Below are 23,430 nucleotides of genomic sequence, written 5' to 3'. Positions count from 1 at the left end.
TTAGATGTTAACCTTTTAATTCTATGTTCATGGAAGCCTTCATGGAAATGAAATGAAGACCCAAAGAAGCAGTTACACTCAGGAGCTTATATACCATTTTAACAAAGGACAATATATTGTGGAGAAGTAACTAGACAAAGAAAGGGGGGCTTGGCTTCTAAGGGTGGTAAATTGTGGGAAGGTAAATAAATATATGGGGGAAACTAATAGGAGGTAAGGGTTATTTGGTAAGGTTGTTTATGCAGACTGAAGTCGGTTCCTTCTCCATAAGGGTAAGGATAAGGGTAGTCTCCAGTGATTGAGTCATCCTCTTCCTCCTGGTATGGGAGAAGGAGACACCTTTACAAGTGCAAATTTATGTCTCGCTTTTAGACGTAAAGGGGAAGAGCAGAGAGCTAATTGCGTTCAACTCAAAGGGGCCTGTTTTGCCATGGCACTCTGATCGCCTTTGATGTCCAGAAGTCCAGTGCAGCAGGAGGGGAGCGATGAGGGATGGGGAGAGGGTAAGGAAAGAGAAGGTCAGAGCTGTAATTTTTGGGGGGAGTTGGGGGAAATGGGGCTGCCCATCCTGTAGGGCACTATTAGCCATCGTAAAGACTTTGAATGTTACTCTGAAAGAAACAGGGATCCACTGAACAGAAGCGAGACATGTTTCAACAGTAAACATGACCTGTGTTTAAAATGAATTCTTCTGTAAACCATCTCTGAGCTGCTCTTTATTATCTGGCATTCTGGGCTATGACTGAAACTCTTGGGAAATATGTGCTGAAATGAGTCCAAGTGTTTCTTCCCACTGGTCTGTCGGTGGCTTCCTCCCTTGTCAAAGTGAGTGTTTAAGTGAATGGTTTAGGACCAGGTATTTTATACAGGAAGTTGCTTAGCAGAACCTCCTGCCTCTGCCCGGTGTGTGTGGGAGTGTGAATGATCAGGAGGCCCCTCGGGGTTGTGGTTAGGACTTGGCTATAAGTTAGAAGTCACCCAGCATGGATGATGGATGTAGTGAAACATTTAGCTCTTTGGCTTGGGCTCCACTTCCCCCTGGTGAGGCCTCCTGTGGGGAGGCAGTGACAGAGCCTCTCTCTCTACTTGGTGGTGTGTGACGATGAATCAGCCTGTGCGCCCCCACTCCACTCCACTCCACTCCACTCCACTCCACCTGCCAGTGCTGCCGTCGCGCCGGCGATGAGCACGCCTTTCAGTGCACACATCTCCCCGAGACCAGGCCTTGCCGACTTGTCAGGGGCTCTTCTCAGCCTCTGTTGCTTTTCTCTCCTGGAATGTGCTGGTGTCTTTGTCCCATCTCTGGCACGTTATGAACAGCAAATCTTTCTGGTATCTATAAGAAAATTGCCATTCAAGTGGCTTCAAAACCACAACCGCCAGTGGAATGGTATCGTCACTGTAGTCTCTAGGCATGTCTGACACTCACACTCTCTTTTGCATCTAGAGAGCTTCAGTGTAAGGAATTGGGTATCTAGGGAGATTGAGTTGAAAACTAATGCCAAGTGTGCAAATTCATGAGGGAGTTTGTTAGTGAATTCTCATGGTGCTTCATAACATTGGTGCTCACTCTCCCTCCCCTGCATTGTAGTTCAGATCTCAAAGTTCTAATTCCCAGGTGTAGCGAGAATAAAGCCAGGCCCCTTTATGATCCGATCTCAGGGCATAGTTATATTCAATTTGTATCCAAAAGGTAATTTAAAATCAATTTAGATGTTTATGCTGGTTTTTGAGAAAATGTAGAGAGGGATTACTTTAAAGCCAAAGCAAATTTATGTGTCTTTTTTCATCTCTCTGGCACAATCTGTCATATGGCAGATTTCTCACAATGGCAAATTTCTCATCTTTTCTCAGTTTCCTTGGGTTGATTGATAGAAGAGTGAGGGTTTTCAATCCTTTTTCTTGGTTCCTCTTCTATCTCCAGTGCTATGTGGAGGTTTTGGAAATACTGAGGTAGGTAGACGTAGAAACATTTCCAGAACTAAATTATGTTTGATATGTTCGGTCCTGTCTCCTATAATCTTTTATTGTCATAAAAGCCTATTCACAGGACACTTTCTGGAATCCAAAAATAATGTACAAGAAAAAAAATTAATCTTTTTTTTTTCTTGCTGGGGAAGATTAGCTCTGAGCTAACATCTGTGCCCATCTTCCCCCACATTGTGTGTGAGTTGCTGCCATGGCATGGCTGACGAGTTGTGTAGGAATCCAAAAATAATGTAAAGGAAAAAATTAATATATATATATTTTTTTGCTGAGGAAGATTAGCCCTGAGCTGACATCTGTGCCCATCTTCCTCCACTTTATGTATGGGTTGCTGCTACTGCATGGCTGACGAGTGGTGTAGATCTGTGCCCGGCGTCTAAACCTGTGAACCCAGGCTGCTGGAGCAGAGTGCACCAAACTCAATCACTATGCCATTGGACCTGCCTAAAAATTAATCTTTTAAAGATGGTTTTCACACTGATCTCTGTGTGTGAAATATTGTAGGGAAGAAAGAGTTTGAAAAAACTTAAAAGACTTTATCCTTACATTGTTTTAGCTTTTTGTGGCATTTCAAAAGAGAACTCTAAATTTAAAAACTAAATTTTTAAAAACTAAATTTAAAAAAATTATCCTTTACAAGCACATTATAGGTTAATGTGATTAATCCTACTTTTGCAGGGAAGAAAAGGATAATGTCCTGGGTCCCAGGCAACAACAGTAACTTTTCTTTTTTTTTTTTTTTTTTTGGTGAGGAAGATTGGCCCTGAGCTAACATCTGTTGCCAATCTTCCTCTTTTTGCTTGAGGAAGATTGTCACTGAACTAACATAGATAGCTCTAAATATGGCCATTTATCTGTTGCTTCTGATGACCATTCATGGAACCAAAAAAAATGAACCCTCAGAGGTAAAAAAATATGTATAGAGAATGGTGAAACAAAGGAATAGATGGGACACTTTAATGAGTGTTAAACGTGTAGATCTCCCAAAGGATATCTTCATAGGCATCTCCCAAAGACACTGCAGACTTGATGGGTCCAGAGCCGTAAGAGTTACACATGGTCACAGGGAGCACTGATCCCTCTTCCTCAGATCTGCTTTAACACTTTGTGAAGTACGCACACCTCTGTCATAACACTTTTTACACTGCGTTGTACCTTATGTGGCGGTCTTCTCCCACTACACTGTCAGCTCCTTATGGCAGGAAATGGGTGTCTTGATCTTCATAGTAGGCAGTCAATAAATGCCCTTTGAAGGAAGGAGGGAAGGAAGGAAAGAGCTAACAAATGAGAGGGACAGTAGTCAAAGAGATGTACGTGGTCCACAGCATTGCTATAATTGTGCGGTTTCCCTGGAAATAACCATGGAACAGAATTTTTCCATGGGTAGTGTTTGTACCTCCTGTATCAGGATCACCTGGTTGGGGTATTTTCTAAAATTCAGATCCCTGCATCCTGACTCAAATCTACTGCATCAAAAAAATCTCTGGAACACCAGCACAGGAGTCAGCATTTTGAAGAAGCCCCTAGGATGTTCATTTGGAGCGATGGAGTTTGGCAGTCATTGCCCTGGTGGATCAATTAACTAAAGGGGAAGGCAGCCAATGATGAATTGTGACCTACTGAATGTGCAGGAGATGTTAGTAGATCTGCTTACCTATAGATTTTGTTTAAAACCCCAAGGTTTTCCTCCTAAAAATCGTGTAGTTTTAATTAAGAAAAAGGGGCCTGTTTCTCAGCTAATTAACCAGCTCTGAGAAAATTCTCTGAGCCACTGAAGTCTGTAGTTAATAGAAGAGAGCTGTGTGTGTGATCTTATATCTCTACTCCTTTACTCCTGGGTCCAGACACTATTTGCTTCTTCCTTGGAGAAGCAGACTTAGCAGAACTAGTCCAGGATTAATAACAGAACTAACTGGAACAGCCCTAAAGAATAATTTAAAAAACACTGAATGAAATCGTTTTGGAAACGTTCCATGAATTGCTAAAATAAGGCAAGAGTAAAGATTTTCTAAAGTTTTGTTAATCGTGATATTTGCAAACAGATAGGTATAAGATTATGTTGGAAGGATTTAGGGCTTTTTGTGAGTTCTGTGCTTTTCTATTTAGAGAAAATGTACTGCCAACTAGACTTGTAAGAGAACAAAGGAGATTTATGGGACCTGATGGACAGGCTTTATATAAACCTTCCCAAACAAAATTAGATTTAGAGAAGGTATTTTGGTGTATGAATTAAACGTTGCCAACATTTCTTTTTTTGTAATTTTATTCCAGTTAGAAAGTTACCTAGGTATCTAGAATGTAGATTCTATTGTAACTGGAAAGCAGACACTTTAATCCTAGTATGAAGGGAAATAAGAATGAGGATGGGAAAGGGGGCAGGGAAAGTAATGGTCAGAGAGCAAAAGCAAAAGCAAAGCAGGGGAGTGTGGCGCATGGAAGCTGACATGTTTCCAGGTTGAGAGGAAGAAGCTGAAGGTCAAGGTGAGAGAAGGTGACTGATGGAGGGGATTGGGTCAAGGGCACCATCATGATGGAGGGGTGAACCTGAGCAATAAACAGATACAGATACAGAAAAGATGGTAGTACGGAGATGGAGAAACCAAGGAGAAGAAGCCTGATGTCCTCCAGGTTTGGGATGCTCTAGGATGCATGGTACCCTGCTCCTAGTAAGAGGGTGGAAATTAGATCAGGAATGTGAGGACAGTGGGACAGATTTGGATACTTGTTAAGAGGAACGGGGAAAGGAAGTGACCTAATATACATGGAACAATTGGTAATTGGTTTTAAAGACCAATGACATCTCTTTGATCTATCAGAACTTTTATTCAGTTAAAGGAAGAAAAAGATTTATAAGTGCATCTATATTAAACATGTAGGGGATTTAGAACTCTTCCTCTGGTATACCCTTTTATATTTGGTTATTTTTCTTATTTGGACTGGAGGCATTTTAAAAAGACTGAATCACCTAATACAGATGTTAAATGAGGGTCAATAAAAACAACTCATACAATCTGGGAAAAAATATCCTGTCCTCAAATATCCATGAAAAATAGATTTGAGCAGAGAAATGCTGTCACCGAAAAGGTGCTCCTGGGCTGGACTAGAACTGACTGCGACCTGAACCAAGGTGTTAAGCTACTTAAAGAAAAAGGTTTTAATCTGAAGGACCAATTAAAATTGGTCTTCCTGAGACAAAGAAAGGCATGAGTCATTCTAGACATTCTGTAGCCTGGCGTGACCAAGGCTGGCCAGGGCTCTGCACACTTACAGCAGTAGGAGCAGTAGTTGCGGTGGAGGTTGTAATGTCATATCAAAGTAATTTGAACTCTGTACCCCTAAACTGGTTTATTTCTTGGAACTTTATCTTTTCAATTAAAGGTCACTGCCACTCAATGGCAGAAGTGCTTGTATCTGTCAGGGATAATGAGCTATCCGAGACATAATCTCATCAGAGAAAAATTTCAATCTAGAGTAACCAGAATATTAATTAACTTGAGTATCTGCCACGTGACAGACACTGTGCTTGGGGAAGGAATAAGACCTTCCCCATGAAGCTTATGGGATGGTCTCGCTGTGGCATTTAGATCTTTTTTTATCAAAACAGACCCAGCAAGCTTCTTCTCTGGGCCTGCTCATCCTAATTCTGACCCATTTCTCATCATATAGGGGACGTTTGAGTTTTGAGTTCCAGATAAACCTGGATGCTCATGGTACATTTTCGATATTTTACTTTAAGAGGCTAGCCTTTATTTCTTTAAATATCATAAGTTTAACCAAATGGAGTTGTCTTCATGGACTGTGACCCAATGAGGGGAATTAAAGTCAGAGATATATGGTTTATCCCAACGCACACGAGCTGGTGGGTGAATTGAACGCTTAACTCCAGGTTTATTTTTAGCTAAAGGGTCTGGGAAGGAAGCACCCATCCCTTGTTCTCCCTTATTTCCTCCTTCTGAGACCGAGGAGGGATATTCACCTCGTCCAGTATTTCACTTTGAAGTGAAGGTGGCTGGCAAAGAAAGTGTTATTAGTGACGGTCTTGGAACAAGAGATGTCGACACTGGTTCTCTGTCAAAGTTCTCTCTAGGGACGATGGAAGGGGCTGTGTGAAGCCTCAGGCATCACTTCTGTCAGGGCCCAGACCTCTTCCTGTAGTTCTCCTCATCCCATCACCGCCCTGCCCTTCTGTCTCTGTTTCTCAGTGGTCCATCTTCCCAAGGTTGTTATGGCAGAAGTGCACTTAGTCGGACTCAACTGCTGGCCTGTGGAGAAGAAGTCTAGCAATCCCAGAAGCACACACCCTCTTACAGTGAGGTCACATTAACAAGTACAGTTTTATTACTGTCACTCCTTATCATCATGATCCTAGTGCTTGCTCCTTAAAACAAGATTTGATGCTGCCTTATCTTTCCTGAGGCCTCAAGAGGAAACTGCCACAACAATAATTTCAGAAAATTTCCCATGTGCCTCGTCATGTTTTTTTTTTAAAAAAGCATTTTGAATAGCTGGACACCATCTACTCCCTTTGCCTGTGTCTGTTCCCTGCAGGGTCCAGCTTTCTGTGCCCTCAAAGTGACCAGTAGCTAATAGAGTACATTTATTTGTGAAAACATGAGAGTTGCTCTCCCCATCCAAGCAGCTCTGCCCATTAAAGAATCTCCTAGAAGGGAAGCAACCACCTTTGTTGTCTAACCTGGAGAAGTGAGGCATCTTGGAGATTCTAGGTCAAGTCAGGCATGAAGAGTCTAAATCAATGGGTGATTGTTGTGATGGTGAGTATATCTGTTAGGAATTGTGTGCAGCTGCAAGTAACAGAAACCCACCCACAGAGGCTTAACCAAGTAGGAGTTTATTTTTGCCTAGGTAGTAAGAAGCCAGAAGATCATTCAGGGCTCAAAGAATCATCATGGTTGCTTCTAGCTTCTTTCTCTACCATCCTTAGCATATGGCTCTTGTCTAAGAAGAGGGGAGGAGCAAGAATAAAAGGATGACTGAGTTTACTCTTTTATTAATGAGGAAAATAATAGCTTTCCCAGAAGTCCCATCAAGTAGACTTTCTCTTATGTCTCACTGGCCAGAACTTAGCCGCAAGGGATTCTGGAGAGGTAAGTGTTTTTAACCTATGGGCACATCACTGCCTGGGACAAAATTGGGGTTCAGTTGGCAAGGAAGAAGTTCAATGGATAGGCAGTGAGCAGGATGTGCCCTCAGGCGCCACATGACATCTTTGAAATCCAGTTTTTGGTGATTGCCTGAGTGCCTTCTAAGTATCAGCGTTGTGGGTATATTTCTGTGATGGAGTGGACTGGTTTCCTTGTATTGTTTGTCTAGGATTGGAGGTGTTGCCGTGAGTGGTGTATGCCTTTCCATTCTTGCAAAGAACAGTGGCTACTTCTTGGCCTTTCACAGTAAAGAACTTTTGACTTATCATATGCTGAATGCAAGTAGCATGAAAGGACAGTTGCACCCAAAGTTCTCTGGCTTATCGATATGATAAAGCCAGTGGGCCCCAAGAACAACCATGGACAGAACTCCTCCAGAGCTGAATTATCCAAACCCTCCCTTTAGCCCACTTTCTGTTTCCTTTATGCTCAAAAGAAGAGAGGTTTTTCTTCTCGGGATTATTCCCTTGGGCCTGGGACCTTTTCTCCATCTGTCCTTTTTTAGTGTAGCTCTTACTTCACCCTGTCTGGTTTATTCCAGCAATGAGTCAATCTTTCCTCCTGGGAAGGGGATTTGGGGAAACAAATGAGGAACCTCTGAGAGCCAGTGTCACTGCACACGTTTCCATGTACCTATAAAACTCTGAGTGGTCTCTTTTTCGTGTTTTTAGTTTCCTTTCCTACTCTGGGGCCTGGGACAGAGCTTGAGACCAGTGTGATATGAGCAAGTTACAGAACATGAATCTCTTAAGCCTTCGGGGAGGGGCAGGGGGGGCAGGCAGAGCACCCTGCCTGTCATCTTCAAGTGTAAAATCTGTTCTGTTTACCCCCGTCTGCCTACAAATATCATCATTGCCTGTGTGCCCTGAGGTCAGAAAGCTTGCAAAATGCTGCTCTCAGGCCTATTCTCTGGGTCTGTTCTTTCTATCCTTCTTCCGTACAAAAGCCTAAATTCTGTCTCTTTCCTTTTCTTGTATTGGCTCAAGATCTGCTGCCTTTGGCCTTTTGTAAAATGTTGTCCTAGCAGACCCGGTGGCATGGTGTCTCCTGAGCACCATTCATGGCAAACCTGTGCTGTGTCCTGACACAGTTTCATAGCTTAATGTCCTTTGTTTTCATCAGCTCTTCCTTTCCTTTTCATAAAGGATTTTATAGATGGGCGCGCACCCAAGCCCTTCCTCATATGCATCAGCTGAAGCTTCAGCACTTGTACCTTTTGCTCTTTGCAGTTTTCTCTTTTGGTAACGTTGGTCAACCTGGCCAAGCCCAGGGGTGCCATCTTCTTTCCACGGCCACCACCTCCGCCCCAATTCTCCTGTGTAAATGCAAGTATGGAAATTCAGGGGAATAATCTGCTGGGGGATAGTCCTTGATGATAGTGTTCATTACCATTGCCCCCTGCATCTTTTTTCCATTTATTTTAGAACTTATATTAGTCCTTGAGCTAAAGAAGGGCAAAGAGGTTATAATTAAGCTGAAAAGTGTTTCTTTGGTTTTTCCAGATGAGAATTCTCCAGCCAACTTCTGGGATTCTAAAAACAGGGGTGTGACCGGAACACAGAAAGGACAAATTGTATGGAGAATTGAGCCTGGGCCCTACTTCATGGAACGTAAGTAACTAAGTGTGAAATCTGAATTTGTTGTTAAACATTGCATAAACATGCAGAAATCTGTGGAGTCTTTTCTGAATGTTGTTTTAAAAGTTTTTGGCTCTGATTTACATGTTTATGCCATGTAGCCCCAAACTGGAAAATACGTTGTTATAGAAAATGTTCATTAGAGGATGTTCACTGGAAAATACGTTTTTTAGAAAATATTCATTAGAGGATGTTCACATATTTTGAAAAAAGTGTGTGTGTGTGTATGTGAGTGTGTGTATATATATGTATATATTACTTATACCTTATGAATGTATGGTATATAGATTATGGTTATTTTAATACTTTATACATTTTTCTATAGCCTTGTGTCTACATTTGTGATTAATACTTAATTATATTAACTTTAGGGAGCAGAAAGAATAACTCAAGGTTTAAGTGAAATTTAAGAATTTAACAACTTAAGGATTTTATTTGCTAACTTTGCTATTATTTTTCCCAGTAGCAAAATCACTTTTGATTTGAGTCCTGCTCTTTGCAAGCGTAGATAAGGTAGTCTGGGGCCCACTGCCATAGAGGTCGATTTACTGGGAATCGGAAATTGGCTGCAGATAACTCAACCATTGGCCAGTTGATCTGATGTTGTATTTATTTGTAAATACTAATTCTTATATAAAATACATGGTTTACAGAAATATTTTCTCTCTTTTTATTTGGGGAGAAGGGGAGTGTTTTTATTTGCCATGAATATTATTGAGAACATAATAAATACATTATTGTGGAATAGATAGAGGCGTGAATGAGTAAATGATTTACTGGTTGATCCAGGTTAGTTTGCATTTACAGAATTTTTCTTTAATGTAGAAAAACATGGACTCTTCAAAATTTTTTTGAGTTGTTTAGCTCTGTGTAAGAATTAAGCTTTCTATAGGCAAAGGATTTAATATTAGAGAGGGTGTGTGGATACTCATACTTAAGGGTAGGAATTACTAAACCTTAAAATATAAAGTAGAGTTTGACTAAATGGAAACCTGCTGTCTTCATATCTTTACTGAAGCATATAAAACTTGTGTAATGTAAAAAGTTATTTTAAAAGATCAACATCTGTTGCTTTGAATTGCCATTAAAGGCATCAGATAATTTCTTCCACGTCCTTACTGATAGGTCAGCATTCCAGAACTTTCTGTAATCCTGTTTCTGCCCCCTAAGGAATGTCCTCTTTTCATAGTTCAATTTCTGGCTAGATTCTCTCTTTAAACTTTAAATGGAATGTAGTTTTTAAGGGAATAAGCTCGGGGTCGGCCCGGTGGCGCAGTGGTTAAGTGTGCACATTCTGCTTCGGCGGCCCGGGGTTTGCCGGTTCGGATCCCGGGTGCGGACATGGCACCGCATGTCAAGCCATGCTGTGTGGCAGGTGTCCCACATATAAAGTAGAGGAAGATGGGCATGAATGTTAGCTCAGGGTCAGTCTTCCTCAGCAAAAAAAGGAGGATTGGCAGATGTTAGCTCAGGGCTAATCTTCCTTGAAAAAAAATTTTTAAAAAACGGAATAAGCTCATGATATAAAATTATCATGATATATCAATAAGCAAGGAGAAAAAAGGAGATACGTGTGGCATAATCCCAGTTAATATCATAGCATGTAGGAAACAGTCTAGAGGAGATTTGCTAAAATGTGAAGAAGAAAGAGTTGTGTCTGGGAGGTGAGATTATGGGTGATTTGTTTTTCTTGCCTATTTCTACTTTTCTTTACTCTCCAATGTTGGCCCAGCTGGCGTTACTGTCTAAGTAATGAGAAAAATAAATGATCCAAGAATGTGGGGAAAAAATGGAATGGGGACTAGCCGGGTTTACTTTCAATATGGTTCCTCGTTTGGAAGGCTTCCAGGGTTCGATAGGGTGATCTAACTGAGAAATATTGCCAGCTGAACTTCAGGGGAAAGGGTAAAATAGTTTTCCTATTCTCTTCAAAATGCTGAAGACTGCTAGGAATGATTGCCTTCTGATGGAATGTGCAGATCCAGCTTATGGCGCTCACATGAACACCTGGGGAGAAGTCAGTATCGCACGCTGCTATAAGTGGGACATTATGTGTGAAAAAACCCATTTACGGAGTATCCCATTTGCCATGATTGATTTCCCTTCCTCTGTCAAAAGTGTTAGAGATTTGTAATATCCTAGCTGATGTGGGTATAGTAAATGTTTTTCTTGACCCCTCGCTCTAGTATGAAGTAGAAATGGGCTTGACATTGAAGCCAGGAATTGGAAATGAAGAAAACAATAGGGTTTCTTTCCTTTTTCTTTTCTCCTCAAATTTAGCATTCCTACCTTAATTCTTCACACACAGAATTGGGGATATTGTGTAGCATGATTGTAAAACTGAAAATATTCTGGAATGTACCTTTTAAGGACTGAGAAAAGTCATATAAGTTAATGTCCTGGGCAGTGAATAGGAATTACAGAAAGATTTGGCTTTATAATAAGTTTATCTTCATTAATCAGAATGAGGCCTCCCCCAACACATCCCTATCCTTTCAATATCTGTTCACTGTAAAAAACCTCAGGTGCTGTTTATATCAGTGCTTAGAACTGGAGTCTGTGTCTTTTAGACATCATTTTTTTACCCCATGTCTGGCTAGAGCAGACCTAAGGGGACTTCACAGCATAATGAAGTTTTACTTGAATCTCTGGAGTTGATGGCATGGAACTTAAAAAAAATCAGGGTAGGGGCTGGTGGTTAGGCAGCTTCTATATTTTCTACCCCTGATCTTGAAAACTTAAGACATTTAAAAACTTTTGCTGTTATCTTCAGGAGAAAAATTTATCTTTAGCTCATCAAAAGTCCAAGCAAAGTAAAATTCTCTGAAAATTGATCTAAGTTCACGGGCAGACCTGGATTTGAGCACTATCTAAGCTATTTGTGAGAGTAAAGATGGCTTCAATTTGTCTGGATAAACCCCAGAGGAGGCAGGTGGCTCGGACTTATATTATTACTTGGGGCCTACTTGAATGAATTTCAAGGACAAAGGTTTAATTTGGGGTAGATGGCCCTCGCAGGCGTCGGAGAGGAGGATCGGCTTCATCTGCACTTACTCGTCATAAGACTGTCAAGTATTCCTCAAATGAGCTTCTGCTCCCAGAAACGGAATGGGTCATCTGTGCAGTGTACATTCTTGAGGTTTGAAATGTAAGAGGTTTCAAAAGTTGTCTTTGCATGCCAGGATATCTATTTTATTCTTATATAGTTCTTTATAGATCATGGTTATTCATTTATTCATTCATTCAAGCCTGTCCTTCCTTCATTGTCCTTCCTTCATACCTGTTAGCTCAGTGCTAATCTTCCTCAGCAAAAAAAAAAAAAAAAAAGAGCACATAGGACAATGGTTAAAATACTGTTTTAGGATAAATAATAAATTGCAGGTAGCTTGATTTTCTTTTAAGATATTCTATTTTAATGAAATAGAAATGATTAAAAGAACAAGGACATTTCCATTCCATTTATCTTTATGGTTCAAAATATTTAACTTCTAGACACTTGAGGAAAATCCAGACTTTCTAAATAGGAACAAGCTATTTACTACAGCCTAAGTGAGTTTGTAGCTATTTAAGTTGATAGACCAGATCCCAGTCTTTGAAACAAAACCATTTCTTGCAGGAAGTGGCCTGTGGAACCTTTTTTCAGAGAGGGCTTGAAATGGAATCTTATGCTAACACCTGGAGTTAATGTAGCTGAGTTGAGATTGCTTTTAAAAAATAATTTTTGAATAGATAATATATGACAAGAGTATAATGTTAAAAAGACGAAAAGTGAAAGTAAATATCTCCCCAACTTGATGCCCCAGTCACCATTTTTCCCTCCCTGAAGGCAATCACTTTTACCAGTTTCATGTGATACATCTGGAAATATTTTATTGACATACAAACCCAGAAATATATTCTTCCTTTAAACAGATGATAGAATGATTGCTTTAAAAATGCGATGTCAGACTCACACAATTACAGAAGCCCCTTTCCTTAGGAACAGTAAGTTAAGTTCCTGAACACTGTCCTCCAAGGTCCCTTCCATCTCCACAAGTACTGAATGCGTGTTTGCACAATGATCGCCTCCCATCTGCGTTGGAGATGGGGTTGGCGCGCTGTCTATTGCTCTGGGGGGCATCTTCATTTGTATTTATGAAAGTTAACAAGTTAAAAATTTGAAAATAAAAGAGCTTCTGTGTCTTATCAGCATTTTAATAGAGGATAGAGGCTGCCAAATCTTTATTTTAGTATCTCCATAGATGAAACTGTCCTTAAGATTGTTGAAAGGGGCCAAATGTATTTCCATGATTCATGACTGGCTTCAGCCCCTCAGAAGGGACCTCAGAGAGAGGAAGATGCTGCTCGGGCCGTGCTGTCTTCCTTCCGAGGCTGGCCCAGCAGACTGTAGGTCCTTGCAGGTTAAGGGGAGAGCCTCACCCTTCTCCTGGCTTCCCGCCCTCGGAGGCAACATCCTTGTTATAAGTGGATTTTTTGGAGAATATACTCTTGCTTTTTATACTCCAAAGGAATGGCTATATATGTATATATTATAATGGCTATATATTATGGAGGGGAATGTATATATATATTTCCCCCCCATAATTTGAGGCCACAAGGACGAGATGTTGGCTGCCGCCTCAGGCTGTGGAGAAAGCATCCTCGGGTGTACAGGGTGGTGCATAGCTCCTTAGTCCGTATCCTCCATCTCCCCTGCCTGTGAACAGGGCTCCCCCTGTGGGCCATGGGCTCCTCTCTTCTCTGATGCTCGGCCTTCGTGCCTGCGTTTGCTTTCACCTGTCCTATCTGTTTCTCAGGAACAGCTTTTGTTTTCCACTTGCAGTTGGGAGTTCAAAATGTAGTTAAAATGGAAACATGACACCAGCTTCTCTTTCCTCCCTTTTCAGTATGCTTCTAGTTACCTTTTCTCATAACTAAAATGTTCAAGAACATTCATCAAAATGCTGCTCTCTCTCTTCTCTCTCTTACTCAGAGGGGATGTTGTTTAGTTACACCATTTTTTAATTTTTTATCTTGAGTGAACTCCTAAAACACTAAATAATATTTGAAGAAGGAAACTCCCACTCAGCATGGAACATTCCTGTATTTTAGGGGCAGGAATCTTCACTGGTGTCCTGCTGAAAGGGCCAGCTGGTTTCAGCCCAGGTGCAAACAGCTCGTTCTGTCCAGTCCTGTGTTTCTCTCCCTGGTGACCAGAGTGTGTGTTTGGTTTTGTAATGAGTGAACTGTGTGACTCCCCTTGGCTTTGCCCCAAGCCTTAAAGCATTATGAAGCTGTCAGCTTTGTGGTGTTTTTGGTGATCATATCCACAAAATCTGCTGTGTGCAATTCAGAATGAGTTATTTTATAGCTTCAGGGATTTTAATTTGTCACCGGGGTTGGAGATTTTTGTTATAGTAAGGAATAAAACAACCCCCAAATGGGTCAGCTAGTGGAGCTGGCCTGGCTATCCACATCCTATAAATAAAAATCAGCAGTCACATTTTTTTTGTGTGTCTCATAATCTGTTACCTAGCTGACTATTAAAACTTTAGAAAAGAGGAGATGGCAGCCTAACTTGAGAGGGAGTTCGGGGAAGATGTCTTATAAAAATGCACTTCTCCTCGTTGGAAAATGAGCTGCTCACTCACTATCGGTTGATTTGATCTGTGGGGTGCTGCTGCCGGCAGAGTCACAGCCTGCTGGGCCCCAGCATTTGAGTGTGATTGTGAGCTCCTGCCACAGAATTCAGGCTTCACACACGTCCCCATGCTTGTTCTCCGTTGACAAGCCTTGTGCGTGTTGCTTAACTTTGTCCTTGCAGGATGCGTGCTACTGGTCTTGGAAGAAAGCGAGTGGGAGAGTAAGGTTTGCTCAGATCCATACAGCTATTACTATTTCAGTAATAACCAAAAACCTGTGTTAGCGTTCAGGACGGTCATTTGTGGCGTATGCCCAGGGAGGGGAAGTAAGAGTAAAGCTGGAATTCCTTGCTGGTCCTCCAACCCAGCATGCTAGTTCCTGCCTCGTGCTTTGCCACTCCTCAGTCCTAACTCTCTCCACACCCTTTTTCTCATCTGTAGCTTTGAGTCCTGACCCATTTGTTCCATGAGGCCTTTCCGACTCTCCTGTGTCCCCACTCCTCTTCTTTGTGGTCACACTTTTCTTCCCTGCACCCTTCCTTTTGAGAATTTATCTTCTGTATTTTGTCATGCCTGCAATTCTCATGTCAACAGCTACACTGGAAGTCACCTCCTAGGCACACACCTTTCTGTGATTCCCTCGTGCTCTCTGGCTTAGTGCTGGGCATGGGTTGTGGTGGGGCCATGGTAAAAATCTTTTGCAGGACCGTGCTGACTACATTGTGAATCTCTGCATAGTGATTAACATGCATGATGGAAAGCTCAATATTTTACCCAATGACAGACGGGGTTTTTTTGAGATTTAGCATTTCATCATTGATAGGAAAAGTATAATAATATAAATTCCTAAAAGAGGATTTTTTTAAATCATTATATTGTTCTCTTAAAAGAAGCAAAGCAAATACTCTGGAGGAGGCCATTTGGTACAGTCAGAAGAGTCTGTGAAGATTAACCTCCTTGGGGAAATAGATTGAGTGGCCCCACTTTGGTAATCCGGTGACTCAGCTGAGAGAGGAACTCCACTCCTGTAGGCTGGGACTCCCCCTGGTCCCTGCCCTTCAGCATCATTGCCTATAATGAACAATACCTTGGGAAAAGGCATCTGCCAGTGACACTTCAGTGACTCAGACGCTCTGTATACAGAGAAATTCCGGTGACTGTGGCTTTAACCTTTGACACATTTTGGCTTCATGGTCTTGGAAATTGTAGTTACTTTCCAAAATCAGTAATTGACATTTGTATTTCTTTTTATCAAGTTCAAATTATATATATATACACACACACACATATACATGTAGATTTAGATACACATGCACACACACTTGTGGAGATTATATCTATAATCTGTATCTGTCTACATGCTGGTACTCATATATACCAGTGGTTCCTAAATTTGATCTCTGTCTAGTGGCTGCATTTAAGTCACTTGGAAAATTGGAATAATACAGATTCCAGCCCCTACCACTGCAGAGTCTACTACAGTGCTCTTTCTTGCTTTGTTAGCCTGCTTTTCTTCTATTTCCACTGACAGCTGCAGTCTGTCTGTATTGTGGAGGATAGGAGCGAAGGCTTTGGAATTGGGCTTTTGAGTCCTGACTCTGTCGTTTCCTGTTTGTTTGGCCTTGGACAAACCTCAGCACTCCCTCTGTAATACGGGGGCGGGCAGTTCTGCCTCCCGTGGCTGAGGTGAGGATTCAGTACGACAGGAGCAGACAGAGCCCCTCAGTGAATGGTAGCTAGTCTTGTTCTTATCTCTACACTATATATATTTTGGCATGCTATTTTTGTGCGTTATCTTTCTAATATATTTGGGCTGTCCTTAGAAAATTTCAGAGGCTCATATAAAGCCAAACAGGAATTGGTATATTCTGTTCCCTCTGCTTGGAAAAGCAGGGATCATTCCAAGAGTCATGCGGAGGGTTTCCTGAGAGGCAGTGGGGTGGATTTCCTCGGCTGATTCCTAATTGACTTGTTTTGGTGTTTACATCGTTGTTTTTCTCCAATCAATTTGCAGCGGAGATAAAAATCTGTTTTAAATACTACCACGGCATTAGCGGAGCCCTGCGGGCCACGACCCCCTGCATCACGGTGAAGAACCCCGCTGTGCTGGTGAGTGCCCCCACTGCCCGCTTCCTTGGGATGTCCGGCCAGGATGTCTATTTTTGCCCGTGCAGCTCTGGCAGGGAGGGTGGGGAACAATGAAAAAGAAAACGCAGAACAGCGTGGGCACCGTTTTAGCAGAGGAAGTCCCTTATAAGACTGGCATACCTGAATCCATAGCACAAACCAGTGGGAAATTATGACTGGATTTGTAACAATTCTGTATATAGCAAAGGAACCCTCTCATGAAGCAACTTAGCGAGCGCCCCATCATGGAAAGTGTTTTCAACTTAGTCTGGGTGACTGGTTGGTAGGACACAGTGGCGTTGCATCTTACATGAATTTAATTTTCATAAGTTTAGTGAGGAAAAGAGAGAAAAATAACAATTTAAATAGTGTATGATTCTACCTGCCAGTCAACTTAAGGAGCTTTGGCCCCAAAGAGAATGTGAGACGAAGATCAGGAATGTTCTCTTCTCTCAGGAGGTCTGAATGCTGGGTCCCTCTCGAGGCTGAGTTGAGGTCTAGTGTCTAAAGACACCGCACGTATTTTTGGTATGACGAAGCCACTCAGTGGAAGCCAGTCTCTTCACCAGGACCTCAGTTGAAGAAAGAGAGATCTAATTTAGCTTTGGAGGAAACTGGTTGTATTGGACTTTTGAAGGAAAGTATGTCTATTTCCAACACGGCGCTTTCCTAAGGATTGCTTTTCACAGTTTTGTGGTTTTTCACTCCATCAATTAACTTTGAAATCTAACAGCTTTGCAAGATGCACTGCATTGTCCGTAGGGGTTTGGACTCAGACAGTTTGGGGGGATTCTTAGAGTCTAAGATATGTAAATCATTGCAGTGTTTATTGGTTATTAATAAAAACCAAGTCATGAAAATATAGAAGAAAAATATTGACTTCTATAACATGGAATCTTCATATTATGTCTGTAGTGTGTGTATACACATTTATAGATGCATGCATTTTCGGAAATAGGCCAGTGGCCAAGTTGACCCCCTGAAATTCAGAAAGTAGTCTCTGCAGATGGCATTTTGAAATTGTCCAGACCTACCAATGCAGTATCCAGCGATCTTTCCTTTTATTTTATTCATTCGGACAAGTAGTCTCTGGGTGCCTGCTAAGTGACAGGCACTGCAGTCGCCACTAGGGATGAAAGGATAACCGGAAACACAGTCCTTGCTCTCCTTGGTCTGGTGGGGGAGAAAGACATCAATTAAATTAAATTATATTTATTTAAGTGATCATTGCTCCATGGAGTAAAATGGAGCTGTGAGACTACACGCTAGTAGGATTTATCTTGATCAGGAAGATCTTGGAAGGCTTCCCTGAAGAAGATGTGTTTGTGGGACAATCAGAAGGATGAGTAGGAGTTATTTAGATGAAGAGGGGGAGGGAAGAGCATTTCAGGCAGAGGGAACAGTATGTGCAAAATCTTCAACATCTAAGTACTCTGCTCACGTTTGAATTATATTTGAGGTCCCATTATAGTAAACATAGTATAGAATATAAAAGGATAACCCACACTACCTATAGATCTTTGAAGGTCACAAGGAGAATAACAGTTGTTGACTTCAAAATCTGCCGTGTCACATAGTAAGCAGTGAAACATGCTTTAATTAATAGTCTAAGAAGAAAAATTATAAAACTAGAAATGTGGGGCTGTTTATAATAAAACCTTTGAAAAATTAGCTGTGTATGAAATTAGAAAATAGCTTCCAAGCATGATTTTCTGGAATCAGATTTTCTTGGACATGAGCAATTTCAATGATCAGGGATCATTGAAGGCATCAGATCTCATTGCAGCCTGGTGAACATTGATCTCATCCATTGGTTTTGCATTGTGATCACTCTGTCAAAGCCTGTGGATAGTTGGAGATGGTTTGCTTCAGACAGGTTTTAGAATACCTTAAAAGCTTCATAGATACAGCACTGGCAATCAGAACAGAATATTTTGGTTCAAAGGCTGACTAATGGAATTGGTGGTCAATATATTTCTGACCAAGCTTGAGACAATTGAGTCTGTATCCAAAATTGAGAGGCTGTGCCATATGGACACCTCATTGCGGGGGCTAGTGCTGTGTTTCTATCACAGCGTGATGGTCATTGAGCTGTATGACATGTGTTTGGTTATTGTGACTGATTAACTACATTGACATTCACAATGCCCATTTGGTATGTTTGTTCCACAACCAGTTGCAAAGAATAGACCTGGAAGAAGTAACTGAGAAACCATAGGGAAGGAAATAGCTGCTGTTCTAATTGTGCGGTCTCCTTTCTCACATATCCTTTTGCAATGAATCAAGGATAAAAAAAATTGTCATTTGCACTTTGACATCATTGTCATTCATCAGTGTACACAGTGAAATGGCTCAGACCCTTGGAACAGGAAATCCTTTGGCTTCAGAGACAGATGAAAGCTACCATCACTCATGACCATGTACTGTTTCGGCACTTGGTGGACAGTGTTGTTTCTGGGTTTTCCTGGAGTGAATCTAGGGAGCGAGTTTATTTTACAAACCCCTCTCTAAACATGGAGTACAGGTGTGTTTATTATCACTGATGTCCCTGTATCTAGAGGTAATGTTCGATCTTTCCTGGCTTTATTGTAATGAATGATAAAATTGAATTCTTTGAGTGTTATTTCAGAGAAGCATTTTGCCGCAGGTATCTGTGAATTCTGTGGGAATGATTTCACAATAGCCTTTTGCCAGACAGTGAATTACATTTAAAAAAAGGAGAATTTGGGGGGTTTTCTTTTGTTTCTATAGTTTCTTATAATATTTTAAATAGATTTTAAATGAAAACACGCTAGGACTCTTTCCAGTCTCATTTAACTCACTTAGCATGGGTATCCCTTAGCGGGGAGAGAGGTTGTATCCTTGGGGTGGGACATCTCACTGGCTGGCATGGTCCGTTTGAGGGGAAGCCACAGTTTATCAGATGTCTGGCTATGCCCAGGGCACAGGGTGGGTAGGTTACTGAGTGTCTGTCTTAGTTGTCTTCTGCACAACCTCACTACTCACCAATCTATATTCCAGGGTGAAAACAGGACGAGGTGGTCACAACGATCACTTGTCTGGCCAGTATGCTGCTCTCTCTGCTCCAGTTTACCTGGGGGTGATGAGTCAGAGGGGTACAATACAAAATAATAAACTATACCTACCTGTTGAGAGCCAACCCAGCGCTGTCAAGGAGTTGGTTCTAAGGACGGAATAAAATAAAGATACCTGGCTATTGCCCTAGTATATTGTGAATGACACGTGAAACAATCAGGAAGCAGTCACACAAAATAGTCTTAACTACAGTACAGGAAAGGGAGGAGGAAGTAGGAATTAATATTTCAAAATTTCAATGGAATTTATTTTGAAATTTCTCAACTTTGCTTGGAATAGTGAAATTTTTATTTTGGGGAGGTATATGAATTTTACAGGAGTATGGGAGCCCCCCAAAGATGGGATGGAAGGGTTTAATCTACACTTTAGAATTAAAATGTAGTTTCTGTCTCCCAACTATTCAAAAAGTATTCTGCCTTCAATTCTGCCTGTTACAGTATTATGGACTTCTTTTTTAGAGACCCGTGAAACTCTTTTTTCCTAGTGTACCATAAATTAAGTACTGATTGTACATAAATTGAGGTAAGGCCTAAATCTGCTATGCAGCTTATAAATGACTGGTTTTAAGTGAGATATAATTTACTTGAAAGCTTGTAGGAAGAGCTTTACAATACAATAGCATTGCAAATTCTTATTATTGCTAATTATAATTGCCTGTGCCATGTACCTGCAGCACAATAAAACAGAAGCTACAAGGGTGAGGGGACACCCACGTGTCACTCAGAAATATTTGGCAAGAGAAGATAGTTATACATATATATGGATGAATCTGATATAAATCAACTGCGTAGTTTATTCTAGGTTTTCCTAATAAATCTGAAGGAATTTGATGTTTGGTTTTTAATTTAGGGAATTATTTTAATATAGTAATATAGGTACATTTACTACATTTCAACTATATTCTTAACAAGGGAGTAAAAGGATGTAAAGTAGGTTGATTCATATCTTAGGGAATTTAGAGGCTCATGTCCATCTGATTTGGAGTTAAGATTAAATTTAAGTATGACTCTTTCTCTTGTCTCAGAGAATCTGCCTCCGTCTCAATTCCAAGATTTGTAGCACATGAAAAGACATATACTACAATACAGGTTGGATACAAAAATCACCGTATTTGCAAATGTTGTGGTTCCCTGGGGAGGTTGAGAAGCATCATACTCCTCTGAAACTTCAGATACGTGCTTTTTCTCTGTAGATGGGGGCAGAAGGCATGGAAGGAGGTGCTTCAGGAAATCAGCATTCGCGGAAACTCGTTAGCTTTACATTGTCAGGTAAGGCTGTCTGTAAGCGTGGTGTCCAGTTTGCAAGTGTGCAATTTCAGAGGCATGAATAGTCATTCTTTTCTACACACTCATATGTGATATGTGAACTAGTTGTTTATTTTTTTGGTAATACTTCTAGAAATTCAAGTATAACTCTTACAATGATAAAATTAGATTATTGATATAAACTTACAAATTATTTATTCTACCAAGTTTTCTGGTGATAAAAAGACCATAACTATGTATAGTTACTTTTAAAAAAAAACAACTGCAATGTAACATGTGCTAATCCCACTGGAGAGCTTTGATTATTGAAAGCAATTTGTGCTTACCTTGTCTAAAGAAAGGAAAAATTTGGAGACTAGGAGAAAAAGGCCAAGGGACACTTCTCTTTCTGTGGAGGAATACACATAAAAATTGAAAAGTGGAAAAGACAATTTTTTTCATTTGTTTTCTGGTTAGTAAAATATTCTAATTGCTTGTGTGTTTATCATACTACTAAAGCACTGTTTTTCAAGTTGTGAGTTGGAACTCTTTTGTGGTTTGTAAGATTTATTTAGTTGAAATCAACAATTTTTGAAACCAATTTAAAAAAAAATAGACAAAAATCAGAGTTTACCACCAAGGGAAATATTTTTTCATAGAACATCAGTTTATACAAACTGAAAATTTTCACACACAAAAATATACACACCTATGTATGTGTTTACTAGGTTTCAGTTTAAAATGTATTTCACACACACATGTCAAAAAAGTTTGAAAGCCACTGATTTAAAAAAAATTAGTTGGCAGCCATAAAGTCAAGGATATTTGGAATGAGCTCTTAAAACAGACAACTCTGATGCAATGCATACAAAATAAAGTCTAACAGACATCTGCCACTGTAAGACGTTTTGTTTTTATTTTTCCATAGGTGTAGTGCTTCTGAAATTTAAATTAGATTCATTTTTTCTTGGCAGCAAAAAAATGTTGTGAATGAAAATAGACATTTTCAAGAATGAGAGTTAGACGGCTGATTGAGAGCAGAATGCCCATGATGCACAATTATCACATGTGCTTAATTGTGCACCCTAGTTCACTGCTGGTGCCTGGCCTTCCAAGGATCTGTGTCTCTTCTAGCATTTCCTTCTTCCCACTTGAGATTATTTACTATGAAAGCCTTTTTTATTTTGGTTATCTGGTGAGTCTCAGAGGTTGTATTCTGGTGGCTTATGGTTCAAATTTGACCAATAAATATGTTTTGTTTGGAACCCTCAGGGTTTAAAAAATATTTAGGTTTTTAGGAGGGCACCTAGAAGTACCCTTGCTGTGGTACTGCTCCCCCAGCCCCTTATCTGTCTGTCTCCTGGAAACATTTCCATTGGCTGCCTGTGCTCTAGACACTCACAGTCCTGAGGGGCAGCAGGTACAGAAATCCTTCATTTGTAGGTAGGGAGCAATTAGCCAACTTCCAGAGCTCAGAAAAGAGTGAGACCATACCAAGAGTTTTCTAAGTTTTGAATCATTGCCCTATGCTTTCAAGTGATCAATGTCATTCTAAACATAACACACACATATTGATTTTGACTCCAGAGGGTATGTTAATTAACTCACCATGGGAGAATGACCATCTGAAAGTCGAAAATCCCAAGACATCTTCCTTAAAAAGTAGGAGCTAAGCTTTGGAGCAAAGCCAAATGCTTCTTCTTTAAATACAACTTCCAACATTTCACCTCTATACACATGGCAGCTGGCTACCTAAAATCTGTTTTATTTCCTACCACAGAGTCAGATATTTGCAGATGGTGTACAGAAATTGCTAAAAATTATAGAAAATGAAAGCAATTCTATAATGGCAACTCTAAAAAATGAACCTGATTGTAGTATATTGACAGTGGATGATATTATTTATCCAAGAGCATTGAAGCACTGTAGAATGGCTGCCTGCAAATGTTCTACTCTCGATTATTTTGGATAAGTAGGGACACAAATAATTGAACTCTAGGACAAAAACTGTGTTCTGATTGATATCTTAAACCTCTTCTCCAAATAAACCTTTAAACTAAGATGTTTAAAATGTCCTACCTTTGTGACTTTGAGTCCTTATTAGGTGGTGTGGATATTTATGAGCAATAAAATATATTAAAGAAAAAAGAGACAAGCAAGAGCAGAAATGAGATAGATAAAGGGAACTGAATAACCAGACTATAAATAATTGGTAGTATATTGTATTTAATAATGAAGATTTATTTGTACAGTGTCCCTTGTGGGCAAGTTTAGTATAAAGGTTATCTAACAGTGACATCTTTCATCACAGAGACTTAATCTTCTGGTGGCATGCTTTTTGTTCAAAGGAATGTTTGCATGAATAATTTAGCTTTGTCAGATGTCACGGCAGCCATTTCTGTACATGTTACTTCTCATTTACTGCAAAGAAATACCTTGTTTAGAAGTAAATTTAATATCTAAAGAATATCATACTTCTGTCTTTGAGTCCAAGGTGAGCATAATCAAGAAAGGCAAGAAAACAAATATGTAAATTGCATTTTTCTCTCAAAGCTAT

At 40.4% G+C, this 23,430-nt stretch overlaps 1 protein-coding gene across 6 annotated transcripts in view; it reads left to right on the top strand.

Moving 5' to 3' along the window:
- The window catches only part of HECW2 (HECT, C2 and WW domain containing E3 ubiquitin protein ligase 2), a 380,997-nt gene that overhangs the window by 228,011 nt on the left and 129,556 nt on the right, over positions 1–23,430 (top strand). For all 6 annotated transcript variants that reach the window (XR_011502957.1, XM_014835216.3, XM_070508281.1 and 3 more), the window contains 3 exons: positions 8,651–8,758; positions 16,421–16,515; positions 20,822–20,897. Coding sequence is in view for 5 of the 6 variants with exons in the window: in XM_014835216.3 (XP_014690702.1) it covers positions 8,651–8,758; positions 16,421–16,515; positions 20,822–20,897 (279 nt within the window). In the remaining variant the exon portion in view is untranslated. The remainder of the gene's footprint in view (positions 1–8,650; positions 8,759–16,420; positions 16,516–20,821; positions 20,898–23,430) is intronic.

This window comes from Equus asinus, chromosome 4 (genome assembly GCF_041296235.1).
Source record: "Equus asinus isolate D_3611 breed Donkey chromosome 4, EquAss-T2T_v2, whole genome shotgun sequence".
Lineage (NCBI taxonomy): Eukaryota > Metazoa > Chordata > Mammalia > Perissodactyla > Equidae > Equus > Equus asinus.
Note: the sequence above shows the minus strand (reverse complement) of the source record. Positions and strands in the feature narration are given on the sequence as shown.